General features: G+C 62.0%; 1 protein-coding gene across 3 annotated transcripts in view; it reads left to right on the plus strand.

The window, feature by feature from the left end:
• FBLN2 (fibulin 2) overlaps positions 1-23470 on the plus strand; it is a 69479-nt gene extending 46009 nt beyond the window's left edge. For 2 of the 3 annotated variants that reach the window (XM_070463550.1, XM_070463551.1), the window contains exons 3-18: positions 1564-1675; positions 3010-3139; positions 4404-4584; positions 5479-5688; positions 6271-6384; positions 7071-7172; positions 9208-9348; positions 13504-13638; positions 15543-15680; positions 16135-16278; positions 16540-16668; positions 17000-17125; positions 18755-18871; positions 19540-19668; positions 20435-20558; positions 22628-23470. In XM_070463550.1, the coding sequence (XP_070319651.1) occupies positions 1564-1675; positions 3010-3139; positions 4404-4584; positions 5479-5688; positions 6271-6384; positions 7071-7172; positions 9208-9348; positions 13504-13638; positions 15543-15680; positions 16135-16278; positions 16540-16668; positions 17000-17125; positions 18755-18871; positions 19540-19668; positions 20435-20558; positions 22628-22985 (2390 nt within the window). In that variant the 3' untranslated portion in view covers positions 22986-23470. The remainder of the gene's footprint in view (positions 1-1563; positions 1676-3009; positions 3140-4403; positions 4585-5478; positions 5689-6270; positions 6385-7070; positions 7173-9207; positions 9349-13503; positions 13639-15542; positions 15681-16134; positions 16279-16539; positions 16669-16999; positions 17126-18754; positions 18872-19539; positions 19669-20434; positions 20559-22627) is intronic. The other variant, XM_070463552.1, reaches the window with a different exon arrangement.
• Positions 23471-23744: the final 274 nt, after the last annotated feature.

The following is a 23744-nucleotide window of genomic DNA, read 5'->3' on the forward strand; positions in this document are numbered from 1 at the left end:
CTCCTCAGCACATACGTAGGCGTCCAAGTTGGGCTTTACCTTCGGATGTCATTTGTTTTCAGACCTGGGAGGCTGCATTAATTACGTTCCTCATTTCCTGGTTCCGTATCATCTTACCAAGACTCTCTCTTGTTTTATTTACTTATTTATTTATTCCCGTTTATCACCGACTCGATGGACATGAGTTTGAGCGAGCTGCGGGAGTTGGTGATGGACAGGGAGGCCTGGCGTGCTGCGGTCCATGGGGTCGCAGACTCGGATGCGCCTGAGCTGAACTGGTCCCCTTTCCCCGTGGCCAGCTCTCCCTCCGTCACCCTGGGCAGCAGTTCTCTTCAGCCTGTCTGGGTTTGGTTTTGCGTTTGTGTGTTCGCGCACAGGGTGCATTGGTGATTTTCACGCGGTCGTTCCAGCTCCTGTTCCCGCTCAGCGCCCTGTTCCACGCCGCCCCCCGTTTCCGTGTGTATACGTGTCCAGGTGCGCCGTGTCCTGGAAACATCCCGTCTGCTGTTTCTGACAGCCGTGGGGTCCTCCGTGGAGGGCGTCCGCATGTTCTCTTCAGACTCCTACAGTGACGAGCACGCAGGCTGCCTCCCACCGCTTCCCTAAGCCTCACTGCAGGGAGCGTCCTCCTGCTGTGGAATGCGGGTCTGGGCGATGATGACCGTCCTGCCGTAGACACGGGGAGCAGGGCCGCTGGGCCCGGGACGCCGACGCGTCTCGCTGTGTCCCAGGGGCCGGGTCTCCGTCTGGACTGGCTGCTGCGGTCACCTCTCCTGCCCCCAGGGCACCAGGGCTCCTGCCGTGCCTGGCATTCATCACTGTTTCCCATTTTTCTGGTTTCACAGATACTCTACTTTGGGGGTTGATTTTTTCATGTTTATTTCTAGGAGGTTACTGTATTTCTCAGTAGCAACTCTCTGTCAGCGTAGACGCTCCCAAAACACCTCCTAACCTGTCAACAGTCTGTTGTATCTGTCCACAGAGTTCTCGGTTATTCACGGAATGTTGCTTCTGAGGAAGGAAAAGGTATCTATGTTGTAACCTGTGGTCTGTGCCTTTAAGACCTCCTCCCAAGCCCCAGCCCCTCCCGCCCTCCCCAGTCACACGCGTCCTCCCCAAGAACGCTCCTCCATGGTGCTGCTGCCCCTTCTAATGTGTTGGCGTCTTATCTGGCCCCTCAGAGGCACAGTCTGGGTTGGTACAGTCTGGGTTGGAGGTTCTTGGGTGCATTGTGGTTCGTTTGGAGAAACTGCCCAGGGCCGGGCCCAGGGAAGGAGCTGATGATACTCCTGGTTCCACCGGGCTGTCCCTTTGGGGATGGAGTGGGTCCGTGGACCCCGCCTAGCTGGTGGTCGGCTCACCTCAGCTGGACTTACCCGCCCAGGCAGCTTGACAGCTGCGGGCGGGCGGCGGCCCGTGTGGGCAGCCGGCGGGCGAGGCCCCAGCCCAGCGACGGACAGGGATCTGGTCAGGCGCCGAGAGCCTCCCGTGCCTGCCGGGCCTGCAGGCCTGGGCATGGCGGGCCCCTCCGGGTGCTGACTCTGCCCGCGTTGCCGCCCACAGTGTCCACGAAGGACCTGATCGAGACGTGCTGCGCGGCCGGGCAGCAGTGGGCCATTGACAACGACGAGTGCCTGGACATCCCCGAGAGCGGCGCTGAGGGTGACGTGTGCAGGTAAGACAGGAGCCGGCTCCGCGGCCCCGTGTCCTCAGCCCCGGACCCCGCACTGCCCCGGGGGCCCCTGGACCCACATCAGCTGCCCGCAGGCGCCTAGAGGTGGCTGCCCGGCCGCTCTCCAGGTGTGGGGAGCTCCAGACGCCCCGAGAGCCAGCCCTCCGTGCAGACTGGCAGCTGACGGGCCCGCCGTTACCCGGGAACAGCCGGCTGCTTCTCACCAGGTCCTGCTCCTGGGCCCTGCTCAGCCTTGAGCCTTGATCGCTTCTTCTGGTGGTTGTTCTCGGCAAAGGAAGCCTTTTAACCCACGCCCTCCCTGTGCCAGGCCCAGGGCACGTCCTCTCAGACATTCACCCCCTCTTTATTCCTGGGACGCGCCGTCTCATCCAGCCTGCTCCTCTTTCTACATAAGGTTCAGAGAGGGCATATGAATCACCCCGAGCCACACAGCTCGTTGGAGGTTGGCCTGGATTAGATGCCGTGTTTCCTTGTCCCGGTGGCTCAGATGGCAGAGAATCTGCCTGTTCATCTGACGAACACACACTTTCCTGCTGTCCACCCACCATGCCTCTGCTGGGCGCTAAGTCGCTGAGTCGTGTCCCACTGTGTGTGACCCCATGGACTGCAGTAGCCACCATGCTTCTCTATCCGTGGGATTCTCCAGGCGAGAATACTGGAGGGGGTTGCCGTGCCCTCCTCCAGGGGATCTCCCCGACCCAGGGGCTGAACCCGAGTCTCTTCCCTCTCTTGCACTGGCAGGCGGGTTCTTTAACCACTGAGCCACCTGGAAAGCCCTCTGTTAGAAACATTCAGATTCTAGCCTTGTCCCTCTGCTTTCGGGCTGCCTAGGAGTTAGGGCGTTCAGTATTCACGAGTCTTGAACCTAGCGGTCTAGTGCTTGCTTGCATTCCTCCTGTGATGGGGACCTCACTGCTTCATAGGCAGCCGTTTCTGTCACCGGACGGCCCTTGCTGGGATATGGCCTTCCTCAAGCGAGGCTGAAGCCTGCTTTTTCATCCCCCCTGTCTTGGGTGCTGGTCCGTCGGCTCTCTCAGCCTTACAGTTACTGGAGGCAGGACCAGGGACCCTGACCCCCGCCCCTGGTCAGGGACACCAAGCCCGGAGCCCCGGGGGGCCTAGGTCTGAGTCAGCCTGGTCAAGCTGAGAACAGAGCTCGTGTAGCTAGGCGGAGATGTGCCGTGCGGCTGTTGTCCTGGCACCCGCAGGGCACCTCGGCGGGGCTTCCCTTTCCTGAGCCGAGCGTCCTCCGGTGGGAAGGCGGGGTCCCTGGAGGGCGGGGTGCGCGGTGGGGCTGAGGCGCGGCTCTGTTGCAGGACGGCCCAGAAGCACTGCTGCGTGTCCTACTTGAAGGAGAAGAGCTGCATGGCCGGCGTGTTGGGCGCCAAGGAGGGCGAGGCCTGCGGGGATGAGGACAACGACACCTGCGGCGTCTCCTTGTACAAGGCAAGCTGCCCCGGGGCTCGCGGCCTGAGCCCGCAGGTCCTCGAGGGCGGAGGGAGTGGGCAGGCCGTGGGGCCCACTCCTGGGGGCGGGGTGGGGGGCGCCCTGCACCTACATAGGAAACATCGCCAGTTACCGATGGACCCATTCATTCGGGAATATTGACGGAACTCCAGTGTGTTGGGCCCTGTGTCACACGTTAACAGCACAGAAATGGACAACACAAACTTTCCCTGCGCTCACAGGGCTTTCTGTTCTTTTTTGGTCTGTTTGTGGCTGCTATCAGCCAATGGCTCCGCTGGCTGGATCTAGGATGGCTGTCGCTGGGACAGTGTTTCTCTGCTCCATGTGGTCCCAGCATCCAGCAGGCTACCTTGGGCTTGTTCAGGTAGTGGCTGGGCAGGTCTCCAACACAGGGAATACAGGTGTGCAAGGCCTTTTGCGGCCAGGGCTCAGAAGGGCACTCCATCACTTCTGTCTCCTCTTGTTGACTGAAGCAAGTCATGAGGCACAAGCAAGAGACTGGGAAATGAACCCTCTTTCAGCAGGAGAATCTGCGCTATAACATTGCAAAGACAGAGGACACAGTGAAGAGTGAACAACTGGGGCTGTTACTGTGATCAGTCTGCCACAGTAATTTAAACAAATTAAAGGCTTTGGTTTTGGAGGCAGGCAGTCTGGCACAGTGAATCTAGAAATATCTTTGAGCACCCAAGCTTCTGTATTTCTGCTTGATCCTTTTTAGCTTGTAGTTTCCATCTTTAAGGTCACCTCACAACACAAGATAGCTGCTAGAGCTCCAGCCATCACATCTGTTCCAGAAAGGAGGAAGTAGGAATGCAAAAAGATGTCTTTTCAAGTTGAGTTAACCCCAGTTAAGAGCTCTCCTGAAAACTTCACCCAGAGACTCCTGTCTCTAACTTCAAGGGACCATGGGAAGTGCTGTCTTTTAGGTAGCCAGAATAGAATTGGAGTCTGCTGGTAAATATAGAGGCAGTTAATGGGTGTGACCAGGGGTTAACTTGTAGTTCTTTTCATAAGAAGTCATTTATGAATTATCACAAAGCACTTGCATTAGCTGACCTGGGGACAGATGGCACTTCTGTTCCTGGAGAACACGTCCTGAGCAGAAGAAACAGGAGGAGGGGGAATTCGCTCCCATTTATCAGCCCCTCCTCTGAGCATGGGGGCCCGGAGTGAGTCCCATGGGCTCTCAGGCCATGGGGAAGGCCTGTAGGCTGGGCACTGACCACACGTTTCTCTCCAGCAATGCTGTGACTGTTGCGGCCTGGGGCTCCGCGTGCGGGCTGAGGGCCAGTCGTGCGAGTCCAACCCCAACCTCGGCTACCCCTGCAACCACGTCATGCTTTCCTGCTGTGAGGGTGAAGACCCCCTCATTGTGCCCGAGGTCCGCCGGCCTCCAGAGCCTGAGGCCATACCACGGAGAGGTGGGTGCTGCTCCCCAAGCCAGGCATGTGGGCCGGTGGGTGATGGGCGAGAGCTGCTGGGGCTTCTCGACAAGGCTGGTGCCCTCTGGCCTTCTGTGGGGACCTTGGTCACCTTCCCAAGGTCTGCCCTGGACAGAGTTCTTCTGTGGCTTCCCATGATAGACTCCTATTATTTTCAAGATGGTGGTCTCACTCACTTATCTATTTAGCCATCCATTCTGCACAGCTGCGTATCATCCATCTCCCTCCCCTCTCTATCCACCCACCCTCCAATTTGCTTTTTCACCTACACGTCCATACATCTTCCTCCCCATCCACCCATCCGTTTCACCTAGCCCCCGCCAATGCTGTGGTCCATCTTTCTACCACTCATTCCCTCATCCTTTCATCCACCCACCCCTCCATCCATCTACCAAGCCAAACACTCACCTCTCCATCAAACTGTTCATCTACCTGCTCATCCACTTACCCATCCACCCACCCATCTACCTACCCCTCCATTCATCCATCCACCCAACCCTCCATCCACCCACCCGTCCATCCATTCATCCATCTACCCACCCCTCCATCCATCCATCCATCCCCCCATTCATCCATCCACCCACCCTTCCATCCATCGATGCACCCACCAACGCACCCCTCCATCCACCCACCCCTCCATCCATCCACCACCCATCCATCCATCCATCCATCCATCCACCACCCATCCATCCACCACCCATCCATCCATCCATCCGTCCATCCACCCCTCCATCCTACATCATGCTGTCTAGCTGAGCACATGGAAGGTTCTGGGGAGGACCTGATCAGATTTCCTGAGGGCCTGTGGTGTGGTCTCTGTCTCTCGCTGGGGCCAGCCTGGCTCTCACTAGGAGCATGGACCCCCCGCCCCAGTTTCAGAGGCAGAGTTGGCAAGCCGGGAGGCCCTGTCGCTGGGCGCAGAGACTGAGCTGCCCAACAGCCTACCGGGCGACGACCAGGACGAGTGCCTGCTGCTCCCCGGGGAGCTGTGCCAACACCTGTGCATCAATACCGTGGGCTCCTACCGCTGCGCCTGCTTCCCTGGCTTCTTGCTGCAGGATGATGGCCGCACCTGCCGCCCAGGTGAGGGCCTGGGTGGTGGGGGCGGGCCGGCCCTGCCGGCAGGGCGTGGGGTTCCTGGGATGGGGGTTGTAGTCCCGCCCCTCCCGCCAGGCACAGGTGGGAACCCACAGTTGCCAGGGCTCCCGAGCAATTGGTTTGTGAGCCCAGGCAGACGGCTCCTTCCTGGAGCTCCATCTACAGGGGAGCCCTAGCACCCCGCTCTGGATTCAAGCTCAGGGCCAGGACCCCAGCCACAGAGGAGGCCCACATGTCCCCAAACTGTGTCCCCAGCACTGGGCCCGCAGAGGTCAGGTCCCAGCACCCGGTCCAGGAGGACTTTCTCCCTGCCAGCTTCCAGGGTAGAGTCATCTGAGTCTGGAGACCCTTTCCCCTCCCTGCCCCCGACTCTGATCAGCTGTGAGATGGATCTTCTTTGCCTGAGATGTGTTCCTCTCTGAGCTTCCGTTTCCTCTGCCTTGGGATGGGCGGGGTGTGTGTGTGAAACGACCCCACCCCCACTCGAATGCCCCAATGACCTCTGTAAGGGCCTGAGGTTGACTGCAGACACGAGACCCCCTCGCGTGTCTTCTCTGCCCGTGACAGATGGCGGCGCCCCCAAGCCGGAGGCCGCCGAGGAGTCTGCACAGAGGCCCGAGTCCCCCCAGGTGGCCCCCAACACCATCGCGCTGCCCGTGCCACAGCCCAACACCTGCGAAGGTAAACCCGGCCGCGGGCGGGGAGCCCTCCGGGGCTGGGCGTGAGCAAGGTGGCCCTGCTCAGGGCTGCTTCTGCTGGTGGGGGGGGCGGGGGGGCGGAGCGGGGGGCGTTGGCTGACCTCACTGTCTGTGCTCTGAGAGGTGAGGTGGGGGACACGGCCTGGGATGAGCACACGTGGCCTCCAGACGGCCTGTCAGCTGCCTTCAGCCTCAGTTTCTGTAAAACCAAGAGCATAGAATCCCCACTTGCCCGGGCACCCTGCGGCCTGCATTCAGCGACGCGTGGGAAGCTCTCTGCATCCTCCCCTCCTCCCTCCCCGCTCCCGTCTCCTTCTCCCCCGCATAGCAGGGTGTGAGCAGGGAGGGGAGACCTCGTGGAAAGGGTCAGGAGTGGGGTTCCCTGGCTCCTGGCCTCTCCACGTGTAGGCTGGAGCCGGGGGTGATGAGCTGAGTGGTCTCTGACTTCCGTGTGGTTTCCTGGCAGACAGTAAGGCATCTGCCTGCAGCGCAGGAGACCCAGGCTCAATCCCTGGGTCGGGAAGATCCCCTGGAGGAGGGCATGGCCACCCACTCCAGTATTCTTGCCTGTAGAATCCCATGGACAGAGGAGCCTGGCGGGGCTGCAGTCCATGCGGTTGCGAAGCGTCAGACACACCTGAGCGACTAACACGGTCCCTCTCCTGGCAGACAACGGGCCCTGCCAGCAGCTCTGCAGGGTGGTCGGGGACGCTGCCATGTGCTCCTGCCTGCCCGGCTACGCCATCATGGCGGACGGAGTGTCCTGCGAAGGTGAGTCCCCGCCGCGCACCCGCACACCTGAGCGGCCCTGGCCGGGGGAGGTGGTCCAGGGCCGAGCCCTGCCGTGCCGAGAGCGGGGAGCAGGCGCGGCTGCCGTGACCGCCGGTGGCACGGGGAGCGGCTGAAGGCGCTGCCACCCCGCGTGCCGGCTGTGCGTGCAGCCCCAGTGGGCACGCGGGGTGACTGCAGCCCCCCTGCTCACTGGAGCGCGCCTTCTCAAACTTAAGCGAGCAGCAGGTCCCCTGGGGGCCTGGGACCACACTGATCCCGAGAATGCCACCTGGCCCCAGAGATCCGACCCAGTAGGTCTGGGGAGGGGCCCGAGGCCCCCTGGACCCCCCTCTGACTGGCTGTGTCCTTGAGGGCCACCCCGCATGAGTGGCCTGTCTTGGCTTGTGACCGCCTTGCCCCTGTAATGGTGAGCACTCCGGACTCTGAATCCAGCAATCCGAGTCTGTATCTCGGTGGGACCTTTCTGTTAGCCCTGCTAGTGGCTCAGACGGTAAAGAATCTGCCTGCAATGCAGGAGACCTGGGTTTGATTCCTGGGTTGGGAAGATCCCCTGGAGGAGGGCATGGCAACCCACTCCAGTATTCTTGCCTGGAGAATCCCCATGGACAGAGGAGCCTGGCGGGCTACAGTCCATGGGGTCGCAAAGAGTTGGACACGACTGAGTGACTAACACGTCTCCTCTTGCTCACAGCCCCTTTTCCAGTCATGGGTGAAGCCAGGAAAGCGGGCAGTGCCTCCTGCTGGCTGCTGTGGGGAGCAAGGCCGGGGCGGGGGCAGCCGCAGCTGTGGGGCCTGCTCTCAGAAGTCACAGAGGCGTGTGGGTGTCGGTGACGCTGCCTTCACATGGGGCTGGAAAGGGTCTGAAAGCGCGTCCCTTTCTCACCTGTGAACCTGCTCAGTCGGGGTCTGTTCCCGAGGCGAGGGGTCTGCCCTGTGGGCTGGGCCCTCCCTCTGTGAGATGGGGTCATCACGGCATGGTTCCCACAGTGAGCACCCCCTGGAGCTCCTCCGTGTCTGGAGGCGGCGTGGGCACAGTGCGAGCCGATGGTGTCGCAGATGCTCTAGTTCACGTTCAGGAGACGCTGGCGGGGGTCCTGGGGGGTTATGTCTGTCTGGGAAAGACCCCCATCCCTGTCAACAGCCAAAACCTGCCTCCAGCCACTTGCCCGAGACCGTTCGGTGTGGGCGGAAACCATCTACATGCCCAGAAGGGGCAGGAGACTTGCCCAGGATGCACAGATGGCGGTGCCTGGCAAGCCTTTCTCTCAGATGGTGGGGGCCGAGCTGGCTCTGCTCCCCATCTCCCGGGACCTGTGTCTCCTGGGCCCGTGTCCCTGCCCCTCCAGGCCCCCGCTTCTCTCTGCAGGGCCCCCAGCGGTGAAGGCTGTGGTGTCCAGGTCAGGGGGTGCATGCAGAGGATGTTCCGTGGGTGCACCCTGCCCTGGAGGGGAGTCCTGCTGGGTTCCACCCAGTTTAAAATCATCCACCAAGTGACCAACAGTGACAGCTCGAGAATTGTTTTTAAGTGTCCAATTTCAGGTTTTCCGCGGGTCTGTGTAATATCCGTCTTCACATCGTCAGAGCCCGCGGCCCCGATTCCCCTTTGGACAGAGCAGGCAGTGCCCTGCCGTGCCCACAGAGCCCCCTCGGCCCCTGCTCCCATGGGTGCCCCCAGCCTGGCCCCCTGAGCCTCAAGTTTGCAGCCCCCGCATCTGTGACTGCCCTGGCCGCCCGTGGAGGTGGAGTGTCTCCGGAGCATGGGTGGGGGACAGCCTCTGGTCCCGCCCACTGTGTGACCTCAGACAGGCTGTCTGCCGTCTCTGAGCTTCAGCTGGCCACCTGTCCTCACCAGGGCTCCTGCTCCCTCATCCTTCGACCACACAAACTCAGACTTGGGCCCAAAGCCCAGAGGCACCGCTGACGGATGGGCTGAGAGGCCCCGGGCCCCATCTGTCACCGGAGGCCACACTTCTCTAACGGCCCTTCTGTTTCTCCTCCCGCGACTTATCACTAGACCAAGACGAGTGCCTGCTGGGCGCTCACGATTGTAACCGGAGACAGTTCTGTGTGAACACCCTGGGATCCTTCTACTGTGTCAACCACACAGTGCTCTGTGCCGAGGGCTTTATCCTCAACGCACACAGGAAGTGCGTGGGTAAGCCGGAGCCCCGCCCGCCGCCACGGCCCCCGCTCTGCTCCACGCCGCGCGCGCCACGCCCGCAGCCACATGCTAAAGGGCCTGACCTTTGCATGTGAGCTCTCAGCACGACCCCCACGCTCCGTGTCCTGTCCTGCTTCTCCACTGACCCCCTGGGAAGCTGCTCTCCCCAGGGATGGGCCTGAGTCAGAACTGGAGCCGGGGTGTGACCGGGCGGCTCCCTGAAGAGAGGGCATTGAGACGCGTGGGCAGCAGGACGGGATGTGTGGGGTCTGGGGCAGGGAGGCTGGGGTTCAGAGCAGGACCGCCTGGGATCTCTGGGGTCTCGAGCTTCCTCTCGAGCCTCTGTCTCATCATCTGTGAGAAGGGGCACTGCTCCGTCTTTGGCGATTATGTGACATGTGCGTGACATAGCCAGAACGCAGGGCACAGTGAGCATGTGACCTCAGCTTCTGAGATTGCACTCCGATGCGGCCAAAGTCCCTTCCGAGGAACATGGATGGAGCTGGGTCCGGATGGTCCGGATCTGGATACCCCAGCTGAGTGTTCATTTGCTATGTGACCCTGAGCCGTGGAGCCCTCCTGTCTGGGCAGCTGGTCTCCCATGGCTGGTGGAGGGGAGGATCTGAGGTTTTCTCGCAGGAAACATCATGGACCTGACCAGAGAGGGACCCAGGGTAGTGGGGCATGGGGCAGACTGGGAGATGCTGTGGCAGGGGCACAGGCTGAGGGGGAGGCCGTTCCAGCCGGCAGTGTGTGGACACCCTCCCTGGAGAAGGCGGCATGGGCACGGGTCGCCAGGGACGGCAGGGACGCGGGAGATGAGAAGGGCATGCAGGGCGGAAGAGCAGCTGCAGGAAGCACGTGGAGGTGGGAACGGCTTGCGCCCAGCCCCCCCAGCCCCCGTCGTCTCTGTGCTTGGGGACCATGCCCAGCCTGGGCATGTCCGCTGTCTCACCCGCTGCCGCTGGGCAGCTGCGTGGCCACTGCAGACATGTTTGCCCCCGGCCGCGGGCACAACATGAGCCCTGTGGAGCCTGCTTGTGTGTGTCTGGGAGGATGGTCCACGGGGCCTGCGAGCACCCTCCCAGGATGCGGTGTGCAGGTTTTCCTGGCGGCCTGGAGAGACGACTTTGTCCTCAAAGGGGTTGCCGGGTGTCTGGAAAATGGGTTTTGGGGTTAAGAGCAGAGGTGCCTCCATTCAGCAAGGTTTATGGTCGTTCACTCAGTCTTCCCCTCCTTGTCATCCTGCCTGGACCCCAGTCTCCTTTTCATCCTTGTTCCACGCACGTGTTCATCTCGTCTGTGAACACTCATCCTTTGCATCACTTGTCTGTCCACAAGCGTGTTTTCTGTGGTGCATTTGTAAGCTCCAGGCGTGTTCTGTTAACCTCGGCTGGTGAGATGGGAGATGGGTGCCCAGGTGAAGAGTGTAGACTCTGTGGCCAGACTGCCTGAGTTCAAGCCCTGGCTCTGTCACTTTCTATTTGTAGGACCCAAGACCAGTCATTTAATCTCTCTGAGACTCAAGTTTCTTCACTGTGAAAAGAGAAATAGCATACACTTCCAAGGGTCATTGTGCTGGTTAGATGAGTCCATGTAAAGAGTTTGCTAGGGTTTGATGTCATAGTAATGACTCAACAAATGTGTTATACTGAGGCAGCCTGCATAGGTAGTGAGCTCCCCGTCACTGGAGGTATGTAAACCAAAGTGGGACAGGACTGAGTGGTGCCAAGTCCAGAGGACTTCTGACAGGCTGGTGACCTCTGTGGGGGAACCCGCTGTGCTTTTCTGTTGGCCTGTTGGGCCCTGTCCTTTGAGGACTGTCGTGGGCCCTTGGGGAAGAATGTTCCAGGTGGGCTGGGCTTTGGGAAGATGGGAGCCCCGGCTCTGTGGCCCACTCTGTGGGGTGAGGAAAGGGCTGGGCACTCTGGGCACTGTTCTTGCTGTTGCCACGTGCAGGCTGCAAGACTTTGGTCCAGTCCCATCCTCTCTGTGAGACCTAGTTCCTTAGCTGGGAAGGAATGTTCAGGGTCACAGAAGGGCTTTCCTCTAAGCCAGCGGTCTGCTCCCATTTTGGCACCAGGGACAGGTTTTCCATGGGGAGGAGGGGGATGGCTCAGGCAGTAACTCGAGTGATGGGGAACGGTGCCCAATGGGGAACGGAGTGGTGCCTGCTTGCCCACGGTGCACCTTCTGTACAGCCTGGTTTCCAACAGCCCGCAGACCGGTGGGGTTGGGGGCCCCTGCTCTCAATCTCCAGATCCCTAGTGAGCCGTGCAGTCAGTGGTGTCTGCTGTCATCCCTCAACATGCTTCCTCCCAGGCTCCGGAGCAGGGTGGGGACTGGGGGGCCTCCTGACCCATGACGTTTCTGGGGTCCTGAGAAAGTGTCAATGCAGCCTGTAAATCAGAAGTCTCTTATCTCGCCAAGCCAAGCCTTTCTTGGAAACTTTGGGTCCAGACCCCCTTTTTCTTCTCCCTCATCCCCACCCAACCAGGCTTGGCTCGGCTTATACACCAGTTGGCTCACCTGGGAGTTTGCGAGCATTTCTTTTCCAGTGGCTCAGAAAATAAAGAATCCACCTGCAATGTGGGAGACCTGGGTTCGATCCCTGGGTTGGGAAGATCCCCTGGAGAAGGGAAAGGCTGCCCACTCCAGTGTTCTTGCCTGGAGAACCCCGTGGACAGAGGAGCCTGGCGGGCTGCAGCCCTTGGGGTCTCAGAGTCAGACATGGCGGAGTGACTGACACACACTTGCCCCACAGCCCAGTACCCCTCCTCTCCACCTTGCCCCCGTCCTGCTTGTGGGATCAGCTCTGACCTCAGTGTCCCCCAGAGCGAACCTGACATTCCCGCCCCCGAGCGGGTGGTGCTCCCGAGACCGTGCCGCCTCCCGCCCTGGTGTCTCCACCCGCCTGTCCTCTCTCCCCTGCCAGCTTGGGGGCCGAGGCTGTGGCCCCCACACGGCTAGGCCACCTGGGCTTAGCACAGAAGAGGTGCTCGCTGGGGTGTGTCCGGGGAATAAATCAATCAGCAAGGTCTACTGCTCCTCCGTGGCCGGGTGGGGTGGGCACGCGGTGCCCTCCACGCGTACTTAGGACCCGCCTGCGGGACGTCTGCGTTGATCACCGCTCTGGGTCCCCTCTGCCCTCCGCCGGGCTGCTTCTCTGTCCGTTCCTGGCATCTCCCCACCACCTGCTCACCCCAGGAGTCGGTCCTTGGCCTCTTCTGTGCCTGTCCTGTCCCTCAGGTCACCTCAGCACCCACCACTCCCAAGTTCTTGGCTTCACTAAGACCCCTTCTGTGAACTGCCAGGCAGGACTCCGACTGGCCCTTGACCCTCGAACTCAGTGTCACCTCCAGGGTTCCTAGCCTTCCCCCGTGAGCCTGCTCTCCTCAACGGGCCCCATCCTCACCTGCCCAGCTGCTTGGCCAGGAAGCTTTGGCAAGACTTGGCTTCTTTTTTCCTCTCTCCATCATCTCATCCATCATAGATCTGTCCATTTGACCTTCACACAGTTTTTGGAACCTGACTGCGTGTCCTCACCTCCGCGGATGGCAGCCTCAGCCCCTTCACCTCCTATTCTACAAGCCCCTCATCCCTGGAGTGTTCACTCAGCCAGGGGCCCCTGTTACAAACAAGTCAGTCCGCTCCCCTCCTCTGCTGGAACCCGTGATGGCTCCCGCGTCCCCCCCCGCGTCTCCTGATCCTCTCCTCTCCCCACACTGCACCATCGGGACCCTACCCTGAACCTGCCCCCTCTGCCTGGGATGTGTGTTTGGCTTGTCCTGGCATCTCCTCAGATGAGGGCTCAAGTGCCCTCTGCCCTGATGACCCTTCGTGCCCCATCCGCACAATCCTGGGCTCCTCCACCCTACTGTTTCTTCTGTAAGACTCCGGACCACCCTCTCTCTTACGTGTATCTGTTGGGCTTCCTCCTCTGAGTGTCCCCCATGGCAGGGTTCCTGTCTGTCTTGTTCACCAGGTACCCTGGGGCCAAGCACAGTGCTGCTGGCCCCAGGCACGTGCTCCATAAATCTTTGTTGAATGGGTGGTGGCCCAGAGCCTGCTGCTCTCTGGAGGGCGGGGCTGGTCGGCTGGCGCCGTCCCCAGGACCACCCCGCAGCCCCTGACGGCCTGTCCTCGCAGACATCAACGAGTGCGTGACAGACCTGCACACGTGCAGCCGCCGCGAGCACTGCGTGAACACGGTGGGCTCCTTTCACTGCTACAAGGCGCTGACCTGCGAGCCGGGCTACAGGCTCCAGGATGGCGAGTGCACAGGTGAGGAAGGCTGGCTGCAGGCCCCGCCCCTCGCCTGTCCCGCCCCGCCCACCCCGCGCCCTGTTAGGCTCCGCCCCTACCCTGGCCCCGCCCCTCCCACCCATCACCCTGTTAAGCACCGCCCCTTACCCTGGCCCTCGCCCTGTTAAGCCACGCCCCCTTACCCTGCTCCGCCCCGCCCCCTGGGCCGCCCAGAGCTTGCTCCCCGTGGAAAGGTCCAAGCTCCAGGGTTTCTGGCCAGTTAAGAGACCCCACAGATGATGGTGTTTGGGGGCAGAGGTGGCCTCCAAACTGGTGGCCGGGGGGGAAGGGGCGAGGTAAATGGGTCTGGGTCACGTTACTCTCCTCCATGCCTCCGTTCCCACAGAAGGGTCATTTCTGTCCTTTTTAACCAGAAGATTCTAATCTCAGAAGAGAGAGAAGTTCCACTGAGCCATTTCAACAGCTGCTCCCCCAGCTTCGCTTATGGGCCCGGCAGGGTTCTGGGTGGTGGGGTGCCGTGGGGATGAGTTTCCGTGCCTGGTCTCTTGACGAGGGAGGCGGGGGCTCACAGGCACACCGGGATGGTAGGGCTAAGGCTGGGTTTTGCTTTGGGTGGGGGTCCAAAGAGGCCTGCCCCCTGTCGGGGTGATATCTAGGCCCCTACTATAGGGGACCTACAGAATGCAGAGCCCCTGGGAAGGGTGCCAGGAACACAGGGGCCAGCCTTTAGGGGAGAGGGGAGGAGGGGTCTTGGTACAAGGAGCAGAGGGGAAGTCTTGGCTGAGGGCATACTGCCTGTGGCAGAAGGGTGCCAGGTTGGCAGGCCCAGGTAGGCAAGGACTTGGGAGTCTATTTCACACATGATGGGTGGCAGTTTACTTTTAACTGAAAACATCCAGAAGGATGTCACCCTGGAGGTGACACCCAGAGCAGTCCTCTGCTGTTGGAAATCCAGAAAATTCCGATGGGATGCCACTCAGGTCAGGCGTGAGCTCAGGGAAGCGGCTGAACACACTCTGTGCCAGGCCCTGAGCTGGGCTCAGACCAGGGGTGGAATGAGCTGAGAGGACAGGAGCCCAGACCCCTTGTTGCACACCTGTGCACACCCACGCATACCCAGGGCACACGCAGACCAATGGCGAGCCCCCTATAGAGAACCCTGAGCCCTGGGGAGCGGTCCTGCCTCCCTGGATCCCCGGCACCCCGGGCCTCTGCTCCCAGGTCCGCCTCCTTAGACCCGAGCGGCTGGGCAGAGGCTATGTCCTCAGGCTTCCGGGGGTCCTTGGAGGGGGTCCTCGAACCCAGCATGGGACCCCTAGAGACTGGGCTTCTGTGGAAACCAGAGGGGGTGGATGGATGGACAACAGACAGACAGACGCACGAGGTGGGTCTGCCATCAGGAGGCCGACGGAGTCTCGGCCGTGCCACGAGCCCTGCCTGTCGCCTTTCTGCTCTGACCTCTTCTTCCTCATCTGGGGAAAGAGCCCGACGTGCCTGCTGCGGCTGGGGCGGGGGCCGGGGTGGGGGGGCACAGGCCGGCGCTTTGTAAACTGTGGGTGCTGGGCAGTGGCGGGGGGGGGGCGGCTGTGACCTGCTGGGGCTGCACGGCAAGCGGGGACAGTGGAGACACGCAGGTCTGGCAGCTCCATGCTTGGAAGCCCCAAGCCTGGCAGCCCGGAGCAGCGCCGAACTGTGCCCGTGCCTGTTTCCCCCGATGGGAGGGGCTTATCTTGGCCCCCGCCCTGGGTTCCCGAGTACGTCTCGGAGTGCCCGGCAGTGAGAGGGATGACGTCATCATCACCGATGTGCGGGTCACAGCAGCCCCCCGCGATGCCGGAGGCCTTTGTAACGTCAGGGTCGTGGCGGGGATGTGCGGGCGCGTGCCCGCCAGCCCCTGACCTGCGGCCTGGTCTCTCTGGCAGACGTGGACGAGTGTGAGCTGGGCACGCACAGCTGCCAAGCCGGCGCCGTGTGCCACAACACCAAGGGCTCCTTCTACTGCCAGGCTCGGCAGCGCTGCCTGGAGGGCTTCCTGCAGGACCCCGAGGGCAACTGCGTTGGTGAGCGGGGGGCCTGCCGGGCTGTGTCTGCCGGCTGGGGACGGGGGTGGGAATGGTCTTCGGGAGGGGTGGTTGGAGGGATGGGGTCTGAGGGCTTTAGGGATCAGGGAGGCCTGCGTGGCCCTTCCCTCCCCCAGCCTCCGTGCCCCCCTGTGAATGTCAGTGCCTGGGCCCCAGAGGCCTCTGCAGACGGAAGCTCCTATAACCCCGAGTGTCTGACCATGGCCGAGTTGCTTCTCTCCTGGCCTCAATTTCCCCCATCTGTGGGACTGGGCTGGATGAAGGTGTATCACATCTGTTTTGACCTGGTCAACAGCACCCGGCTTCTGGGAGGGAAAGTCTTGGGTCCTGGGACAGGCACTGGGGGATCTGACCTTCCAGCCCTAACCTGGGCTGGCCTGGGGCTCCGGGAGGGGCTGCACCCGGCTCCCCGTCACCCACACCCCGTCCGCAGACATCAACGAGTGCACGTCTCTCTCCGAGCCGTGTCGGCCCGGCTTCAGCTGCATCAACACGGTGGGCTCCTACACGTGCCAGCGGAACCCGGTGATCTGTGGGCGCGGCTACCACGCCAGCCAGGACGGGACCAAGTGTGTGGGTGAGGCCCGCCCTCCCCCCCCCCAGCGTCCGCCCCCCTACCCCCCAGCGTCCGTCCTCCCCCCCCCCCCAGCATCCGCCCCCCACCCCAGCGGAACCGGTGATCTGTGGGCGCGGCTACCACGCCAGCCAGGACAGGACCGAGTGTGTGGGTGAGGCCCACCCCCCCCCCCAGCGTCCGCCCTCCTGGGGCCCTGGGCATGGCGGCTCCTGCAGGGGGCGGAGCTCGGGCCTCAGCGTGCCCCGCTGGCCTCCCCTGCAGACGTGAACGAGTGTGAGACGGGCGTGCACCGCTGCGGCGAGGGCCAGGTGTGCCACAATCTCCCCGGCTCCTACCGCTGCGACTGCAAGCCTGGCTTCCAGCGGGACGCCTTCGGCCGTGCCTGCATCGGTAGGTGGGGCTGGTGGCCGGGACGGCCCCCGGTGTGTGCCTGCCCCAGGCCCCAGCCAGCCTTGCTCTGACCGCCCGCCCGGCCCTGTCCGGGCGTCTGCCCAGCTGAGGCTCCCCTCACGGATCCTGTCGCCCTTGTTTCTTGCCCTTTGGCTGTGTCCGTCCGTGTGTCCCTCCGTCTCCCCACAGCATCCCTGCTGCTTCCTGCTCTGTTCCCCCCTCCCGATCGCTCCTTGGGGTCCCTGGGTCCCTCCTCTGCCCGGGGTGGGGGTGGGGGCTGGCGTCCTGGCCCCTCTGCCCCTCTGAGGCCCCGCGCACCTGCCGCCCGCAGACGTGAACGAGTGCTGGACGTCGCCCACGCGGCTCTGCCAGCACACGTGCGAGAACACGCTGGGATCCTACCGCTGCTCCTGCGCCTCCGGCTTCCTGCTGGCGGCCGACGGCAAGCACTGCGAAGGTACGAGGGCCCCCCGCCCGCCCGCCCACCTGCCTCAGCTGCCCGCCACGTCCTGCAGGAACCTCGCCTCAGAGCCGGGGGCTGGCTGGCTGTGCTGTCTGCAGCCCAGAGGTGGGAGTTTTCCTGCATGCAGGGCCGGCAGCCTGGCTTCTGCCCCTTGTCAGGCTCTGGTTCTGGTCACCACTGCAGTGCCCTGGGGTCCGGGCAGGGAGCTGAGTGAGCGAGACAGGAGACAGGCCCGCAGCCACACAGCACCTGGTGATGCCACCCGGCCGCGTGCTGTCCAGGCGGACCAGTCATGGCTTTCCACATCCCAGCAACCCAGATATTTACCACGCATAAATCCTGCTGGGTTTTACACGTTGCTGGGGTTGAGGGCGTGAGGGGGTTGCGGGGTCTCCAGCCCCTCCTAGCTGGAGGGTGCTCTCCCAGCACCTCCCCCGGAGGTGTTCTCCTCACTTCCCTCCTGGAGAGGTGAGTTTGCTGAGATCCCCAGGAAGGCCAGGCTCCTCTGTCCGGTTGCCTGGCCTGGCTAAAGAGCCAGCCTCCCTGGGACAAGTCCAGCCCCAGGGGCAGCCGAGTGTCACCAGGCCTGGCTCCGTCGCACGGCACTTGGTGGACTCCCAAAACAGACCCTGTCACTGCCGTTCATTACCTGGTATTCCCGTCCCCTTTGAGCCCCTCCGTCTGGCCAGGTGGGTGCAGAGAGCTGTGGGGGGCAGACCATCGACCCCACCCCTGTGGCGGTCCGTTCTGCCTTCACCCACCCCCCTTCCCCACCTCAGCCCACTTCTCTCGGGCTGCAGGGCAGACTCGGGGATGGAACCAGCGTGGGCTCGGAGCCTGGTAGGGGAGATCAGGCACTTATGCATGCATTCGTGCCTTCCGTCATTCCGTGTGAAAGCACTGTATGCGGAGAGGCTGTGAGGATCACGGGTCAGGCGGTGGCCTCAAGGGCAATGCAATGTCACCCCCACCACGGGTCACCCTGCTCTGACCCCAGCGGCCCCCGCTCGTGTGCAGGGCCCCCCCAGCCCAGAGCCTGTGCTCTGTCTATGCCTCATCAGCTCCACGGGGTGGAGGTGTTTGTCCGTCTTGTTCGGGGCCGTGTCTCCAAGCTCGGCACAGACCAGGTGCTTGTCAGAGCTTGGCAGGTCTCAGCTGGATGAATGAGAGACAAGTCCCTTCCTGCAAGGAGCTTGGGGTCCAGCCAGTGCTCCCCACTCACTCCCTCCCCGTCTCCCGCAGACCGGCCCTCGCTCTCCCTCAGCCCCACGAAGGGGGTCGAGGGCAGGTCCCTATTAGCACCTAGGTGACACCTCTCAGAGCCACCTGTTCAGGCTGCTGTGGACCCTCAACACAGTAGTGTCTGGTTCCCCGCGGGGGGAATCTATGCGCCGCTGTGGCTGCCTCCTCCAAGCAGCAGGCCAGGACTCCACCATTCCCGCCCCTGCCTCGCTGCATGTCCCCGGCCGACCCCTTGCCTTTTTCTGGACCCCGGTTCCCCATCAGCCCCAGGGGGAGGCTGGAACTGATGGTCTGCCAGAGAAGGCTCCACGTGAGCGAGACCTCGGTCCCGTCTCTGGCCCGGGCGGGCGCCCCCGTGACCTCCGGCCGGTCTGTGTGCAGACGTGAACGAGTGTGAGGCCCGGCGCTGCAGCCAGGAGTGCGCCAACGTCTACGGCTCCTACCACTGCTACTGCCGGCAGGGCTACCAGCTGGCCGAGGACGGGCACACCTGCACAGGTATCGCTCCTGCTCCGCCCAGGGCCCCCCTCCGGAGGCACCTCCCCCTGAGTGTCAGGCTCGAGAGTCCCCGCAGGGTCGGGGGGACACACCAGCCACAGAGGCCTCGGCGTCGGAGCGGCGGTCCCACCCCAGCCCTGCGGCTTCCTGGCACCTGGACACGTGCTTCCCGAGCCTGACTTCAGGCGCCTTCCCTGCAAAGCAGAGACGATGGGCGTGACCTCAGCGGGGTGAAGGGTTAAGTTACCCAGTTGGCCTTGGACCCTGCAGGGCTCAGGGCCTCCCCTCCCCTGGGGTCACGTGTAACTTTACAGCTCGCCCTCTGTATCCGCGGTTCCACATGGGTGACTGGCCCGAGGGTGGATCGCACCATGTTTATTGAAAAAGGTCCCTGTGTAAGTGGACGCACTCAGTCCAAACCCGTGTCGTTCAGGGGTCAGCTGGGCCTGGTCCAGGCTGTGTCTGGCCCCTGATGGGCCCCCCGCCGGCCGCAGCAAGCCCGGAGCGGCCCCGGGGGCAGGCCCCGGCGTGTGGGTCCGGTGTGGCCACGACAGCTCTGTCTTCTCTCAGCCTCGTTGTCCTCATCTGCAGGAAGGGCCCCCAGGCTACCCGGCCCGGGCAGGGACAGGGTGACCCGGGGTTCCTGAGGGCTGACCCTCTCTCTGCAGACATTGACGAGTGCGCCCAGGGCGCCGGCATCCTCTGCACCTTCCGCTGCATCAACGTGCCGGGGAGCTACCAGTGCGCGTGCCCGGAGCGCGGCTACACCATGACGGCCAACGGCAGGTCCTGCAAGGGTGAGTGCGGGGTCCGCGCCGGCAGGGCCTCGGGCAGCCCCCGAGCAGGTGCAGAAAGCCCTTCACAGCTTGCCGTGTGCCCGGAGCCACGACACCCAGCGCGTGAGCGCAGAACAGCTGATGCCGCTGGTGGCCATGTTCACCGAGGTCCGCGCCTGAGATGAGGAAGGTGGCGGTCTTTCTGTTGCTAGACCCAGCTGAGAGTCTTGGAGGCTTGGACTCCGCTCTGGGCCCTGCCTTGCGAGCGGGACAGGGATCCCAGGGAGTGGTCCTGAAGGTGGGAGACCTACCCACGGAGAAGCCTGCAGAGGGGAACCCCAGGGCTGGCCGGGGCTTCCTGGCTGCAGAGTTCTTACTATTATTGCTATTTTAATATTATTAATTTAAAAAAAAAAACCAGTCTGGATTCTGTAAAAGGCGAGGATGTCTCCTGCCATAGACAGCCAGGTGGGAATAACGACGTCACGTGCCTAGAGTGTGGTTTCATGCTGGAAGCCGAGTCTGGGTCTGCCTGATGGCGGAGCCCAGAGGGGCATCTAAGCTCAGACACTGCAGTGCCTTTGGCTCGTGAAGGCTCTTGAGGCTGGACACCTGTTTCTGTTCAGACTGTCTCCCCCGAGCCTTCCTCCCTGATGCCAACCCCACAGAGGCTCCGGGCCCTGACTGCTGTCTAGAGTGGACGAGGTGGGGGCGTGTGAGCTGTGTGCCCACAGGACTGGCCCCCAGGGCCCCCGTAAACCCACCCACTGCCCTCTGTTCCCCACAGACCTGGACGAGTGCGCGCTGGGCACCCACAACTGCTCCGAGGCTGAGACCTGCCATAACATCCAGGGCGGCTTCCGCTGCCTGCGCTTCGACTGTCCTCCGAACTACGTCCGAGTCTCTGAAACGTGAGTCGTCCCCCACCCCGCCCCCTGCGCCAGTCCTGCGCTGCCCGGGGCAGAGGCCAGGTGAGCGGGGCGCCTCCTGGTCTTCACGGGCCCCTCTGTCTGGCGTGTGGTCTGACTGACCGTAAGTGGTGCAGAAAAAAGCGCCTTGCAGAAGTCTGGAGCAGAGAGAATGAAAGAAAGAACTCACACACATTAAAAAACCTCCACCTCGCTCTCAAACACGTACACACGTTTATATTCTGCTGTGTAACGAGTTTTTCCCAACACGTAGCATCTTAACAAGTATGACGTGTAGCTATCCTCCACGGTGTTGGGAGGGTCGTGATCCAGGAGCAGCTGAGCTGGTGCCTCTGCTCTGGGCCTCGTGGGGCCACATCCACTGGAGGCTTGCCGGGGCTTCAGGGTTCTGCTGCCCACTTGTGGCCTCACCACCTGGGCCCGGGGCGCCCCAGCCCGGGGTCACTGAGAAGGCAAGTGTTGGTCCTTTGTGACCCAGCCTACTCTTAAAACCGACTATCATCACTTCCGCCACTGGCCACACAGCCCAGCGCTGGGGGTGGGGGTAGGTAGGTGTCACCTGGGCGGTGACCCACTGCGGGAGGGGGCGCGGGGGCCATCTCACAGGCTGGTGACCACATTCCCTCGTGGCAATTCTTGGCATTTTTGCCATATTCCCTGCCTTCTTATTAAGAAGACAGGGCTTTCCTGGTGGCTCAGATGGTAAAGCATCTGCCTGCAATGCAGGAGACCCAGGTTTGATCCCTGGGTCGGGAAGATCCCCTGGAGAAGGAAATGGCAACCCACTCCAGTATTCTTGCCTGGAGAATCCCATGGACAGAGGAGCCTGATAGGTTACAGTCCACGGGGTCGCAAAGAGTCGGACATGACTAAGCGATGTCACTTTCCGCTTTCTTACTAAACACGTTTCCATAAAGTGCTTGCTGGAGCATCCAGCGCCTCTCCTCCGCGCGGTGCTGCCACGCAGACGTGCCTGGTGGCTCTGAGCTTGCTCTCTCTGCTCTGCCGGCCTCTTGTGCATCTGTGCGCACAGCCCGCCTCGGGCGGCCCTTCCTGGCACGTCCGCGCCCGTGGTTTACTCCCTGGCTGCCCTGCTGACCCTGTGCCGTGCTCGCTAACACAGTGCTGGGGCAGGGCGCTGTGCAGGCGTGGTTGGGGTGTTTAGCTGCATGTGTCTGCGTGGCCGGTGGCCTCCCTTCTCTGGGCCTCAGCTGCTCCGCCTGCAACACGGGTGACGGTAGCGCCAACCCCGGGGAGCGTGAGAGCACGTGATGAGCAGAAACCCGTCGTGAGTTTACACAGGGCGTGACGTGGCCTGGTCCTGCCTGCTGTGGTCCCCCCTCGCCCCCTGTTCGGGAACTCTGCTCAGAGCATCCCCTAGAACTGGTGCCCAGGCTGGAAGCACTGAGCCTCAGGACGGGGGTTTAGTGATGGAAGAGACATGGTCTCATTGCACCAGGGAGAGACCAGCTTATTGCTGAGCTTAGAAATTGAGCTGGGGGCCCCATGGGGTTGGGTCGTGACCCTGTAGTGTGGCCGGGTTCCCTGGCTTCCTGTGGAGCAGGTGTGACTCAGAGCTCTCTGATACTCGGAGAGGGACAAGGGCAGGCCATCCCCAGTCAGTGGAGAAAACGTCTCAGGAGGAGAGTCAATCGTGGGAGAAAAGGGAGTCTGAAAAACGATTAGAGTAATAGAAACACCATGGCCGGGGAATCCGTGCAAATAATGTAGGAAGGAAAAAACCAGAGGCAGGGAGGTAAGAATGAAGTCAGACAGGAAGGCACGCAGGACCAGGGAGAGCTGCTCCCAGAGGCTGTCTGCACTGTGCTGCGCGCCGCCTGTTTTATAACCCACCGCTTTCCGCCAATGACACCGCGTGGCTATTAACCCATCCTGCAGACGGGAAAGCTGAGGTCCAGGGAGGTCAGGTGACCCGGCTCAGGCTGCTGTGGGCTGCCGAGGCGGAGCTGCGGATGGAGGCTGGGTGGGCGTCGGGTGGGAGCGGCGCGCAGAAGCCCCCCTCCACTGACGCCCCCGCGTGCACCCTGCAGGAAATGCGAGCGCGCGCTGTGCCACGACTTCCTGGAGTGCCAGAACGCGCCCGCGCGCATCACGCACTACCGGCTCAACTTCCAGACCGGGCTGCTGGTGCCCGCGCACATCTTCCGGATCAGCCCGGTGCCCGCCATCGCCGGCGACACCATCGCGCTGACCATCACCAAGGGCAACGAGGAGGGCTACTTCGGCACGCGCCGCCTCAACGCCTACACGGGCGTGGTCTTCCTGCAGCGCACCGTGCGCCAGCCACGCGACTTCGCGCTGGATGTGGAGATGAAGCTCTGGCGGCAGGGCTCCGTCACCACCTTCCTGGCCAAGATGCACATCTTCTTCACCGCCTTTGCCCTGTGAAGCACCGCCCGCCGTGGACAGCGCGTAGAGCCCGGGTCCCCCCGCTGGTCCGGCCCCCCGGCCGCGCGCCCGCCTCTGCGCTCCCGCCGGCCGCGTGGGGGACCGGCGCCGTGGCCGCTTGCCTCCGACCCTGTAAATTAATTTTGCTGATGTTGTTCCTCACGTTCTGGCCTCTCCTGGGCCCCGGACAGAGCTTTGAGGGCAGTTACAGGCCATCACTGGTGCCCCGTGGAAGGAGTCGGAGGATCAGAGCCTGGACATGGCGACCAAGACTGGAAACAGCGACCACGTTGGAGCTTTGGACTCAACTGTCCGCAACGATGATATTCTGTTTCATGTTACACTGTGATTAGCTCTTTACTTTTTTTTTTTAAGATCATTTTTGTATTTTTGTTTAATTATAAAAGTAGCACATGTATATTGCAAAAATATATATATTCAAATAGTTCCAAAGGGTTATAAAGTAAAAAAGTGATAAAAGAAAACCTGCTTCCTTTTGTGAAGTGTTTGGGATGATGTTTGTGAGTGTCGGAGGTCCCCAGCCTGGCGCTCACCTCTCGTTGGAAGGATGGCAGTGGGAACATGCTCACTTCTGACTCTCCTCCTCCTCATGCCCTGTTTCCCACTACCCACCTCTCCTTCTCCCAGTGTGGACCTCACCTGGCGTGTCACCTTGGACATCACCCAGGAACTGGACATCTGTTATAGTTTTGTGACTTCCCAGGTGACGCTAGTGGTAAAGAACCTACCTGCCAATGC

The sequence above is a fragment of the Odocoileus virginianus genome, unplaced genomic scaffold (genome assembly GCF_023699985.2).
Source record: "Odocoileus virginianus isolate 20LAN1187 ecotype Illinois unplaced genomic scaffold, Ovbor_1.2 Unplaced_Contig_3, whole genome shotgun sequence".
NCBI lineage: Eukaryota > Metazoa > Chordata > Mammalia > Artiodactyla > Cervidae > Odocoileus > Odocoileus virginianus.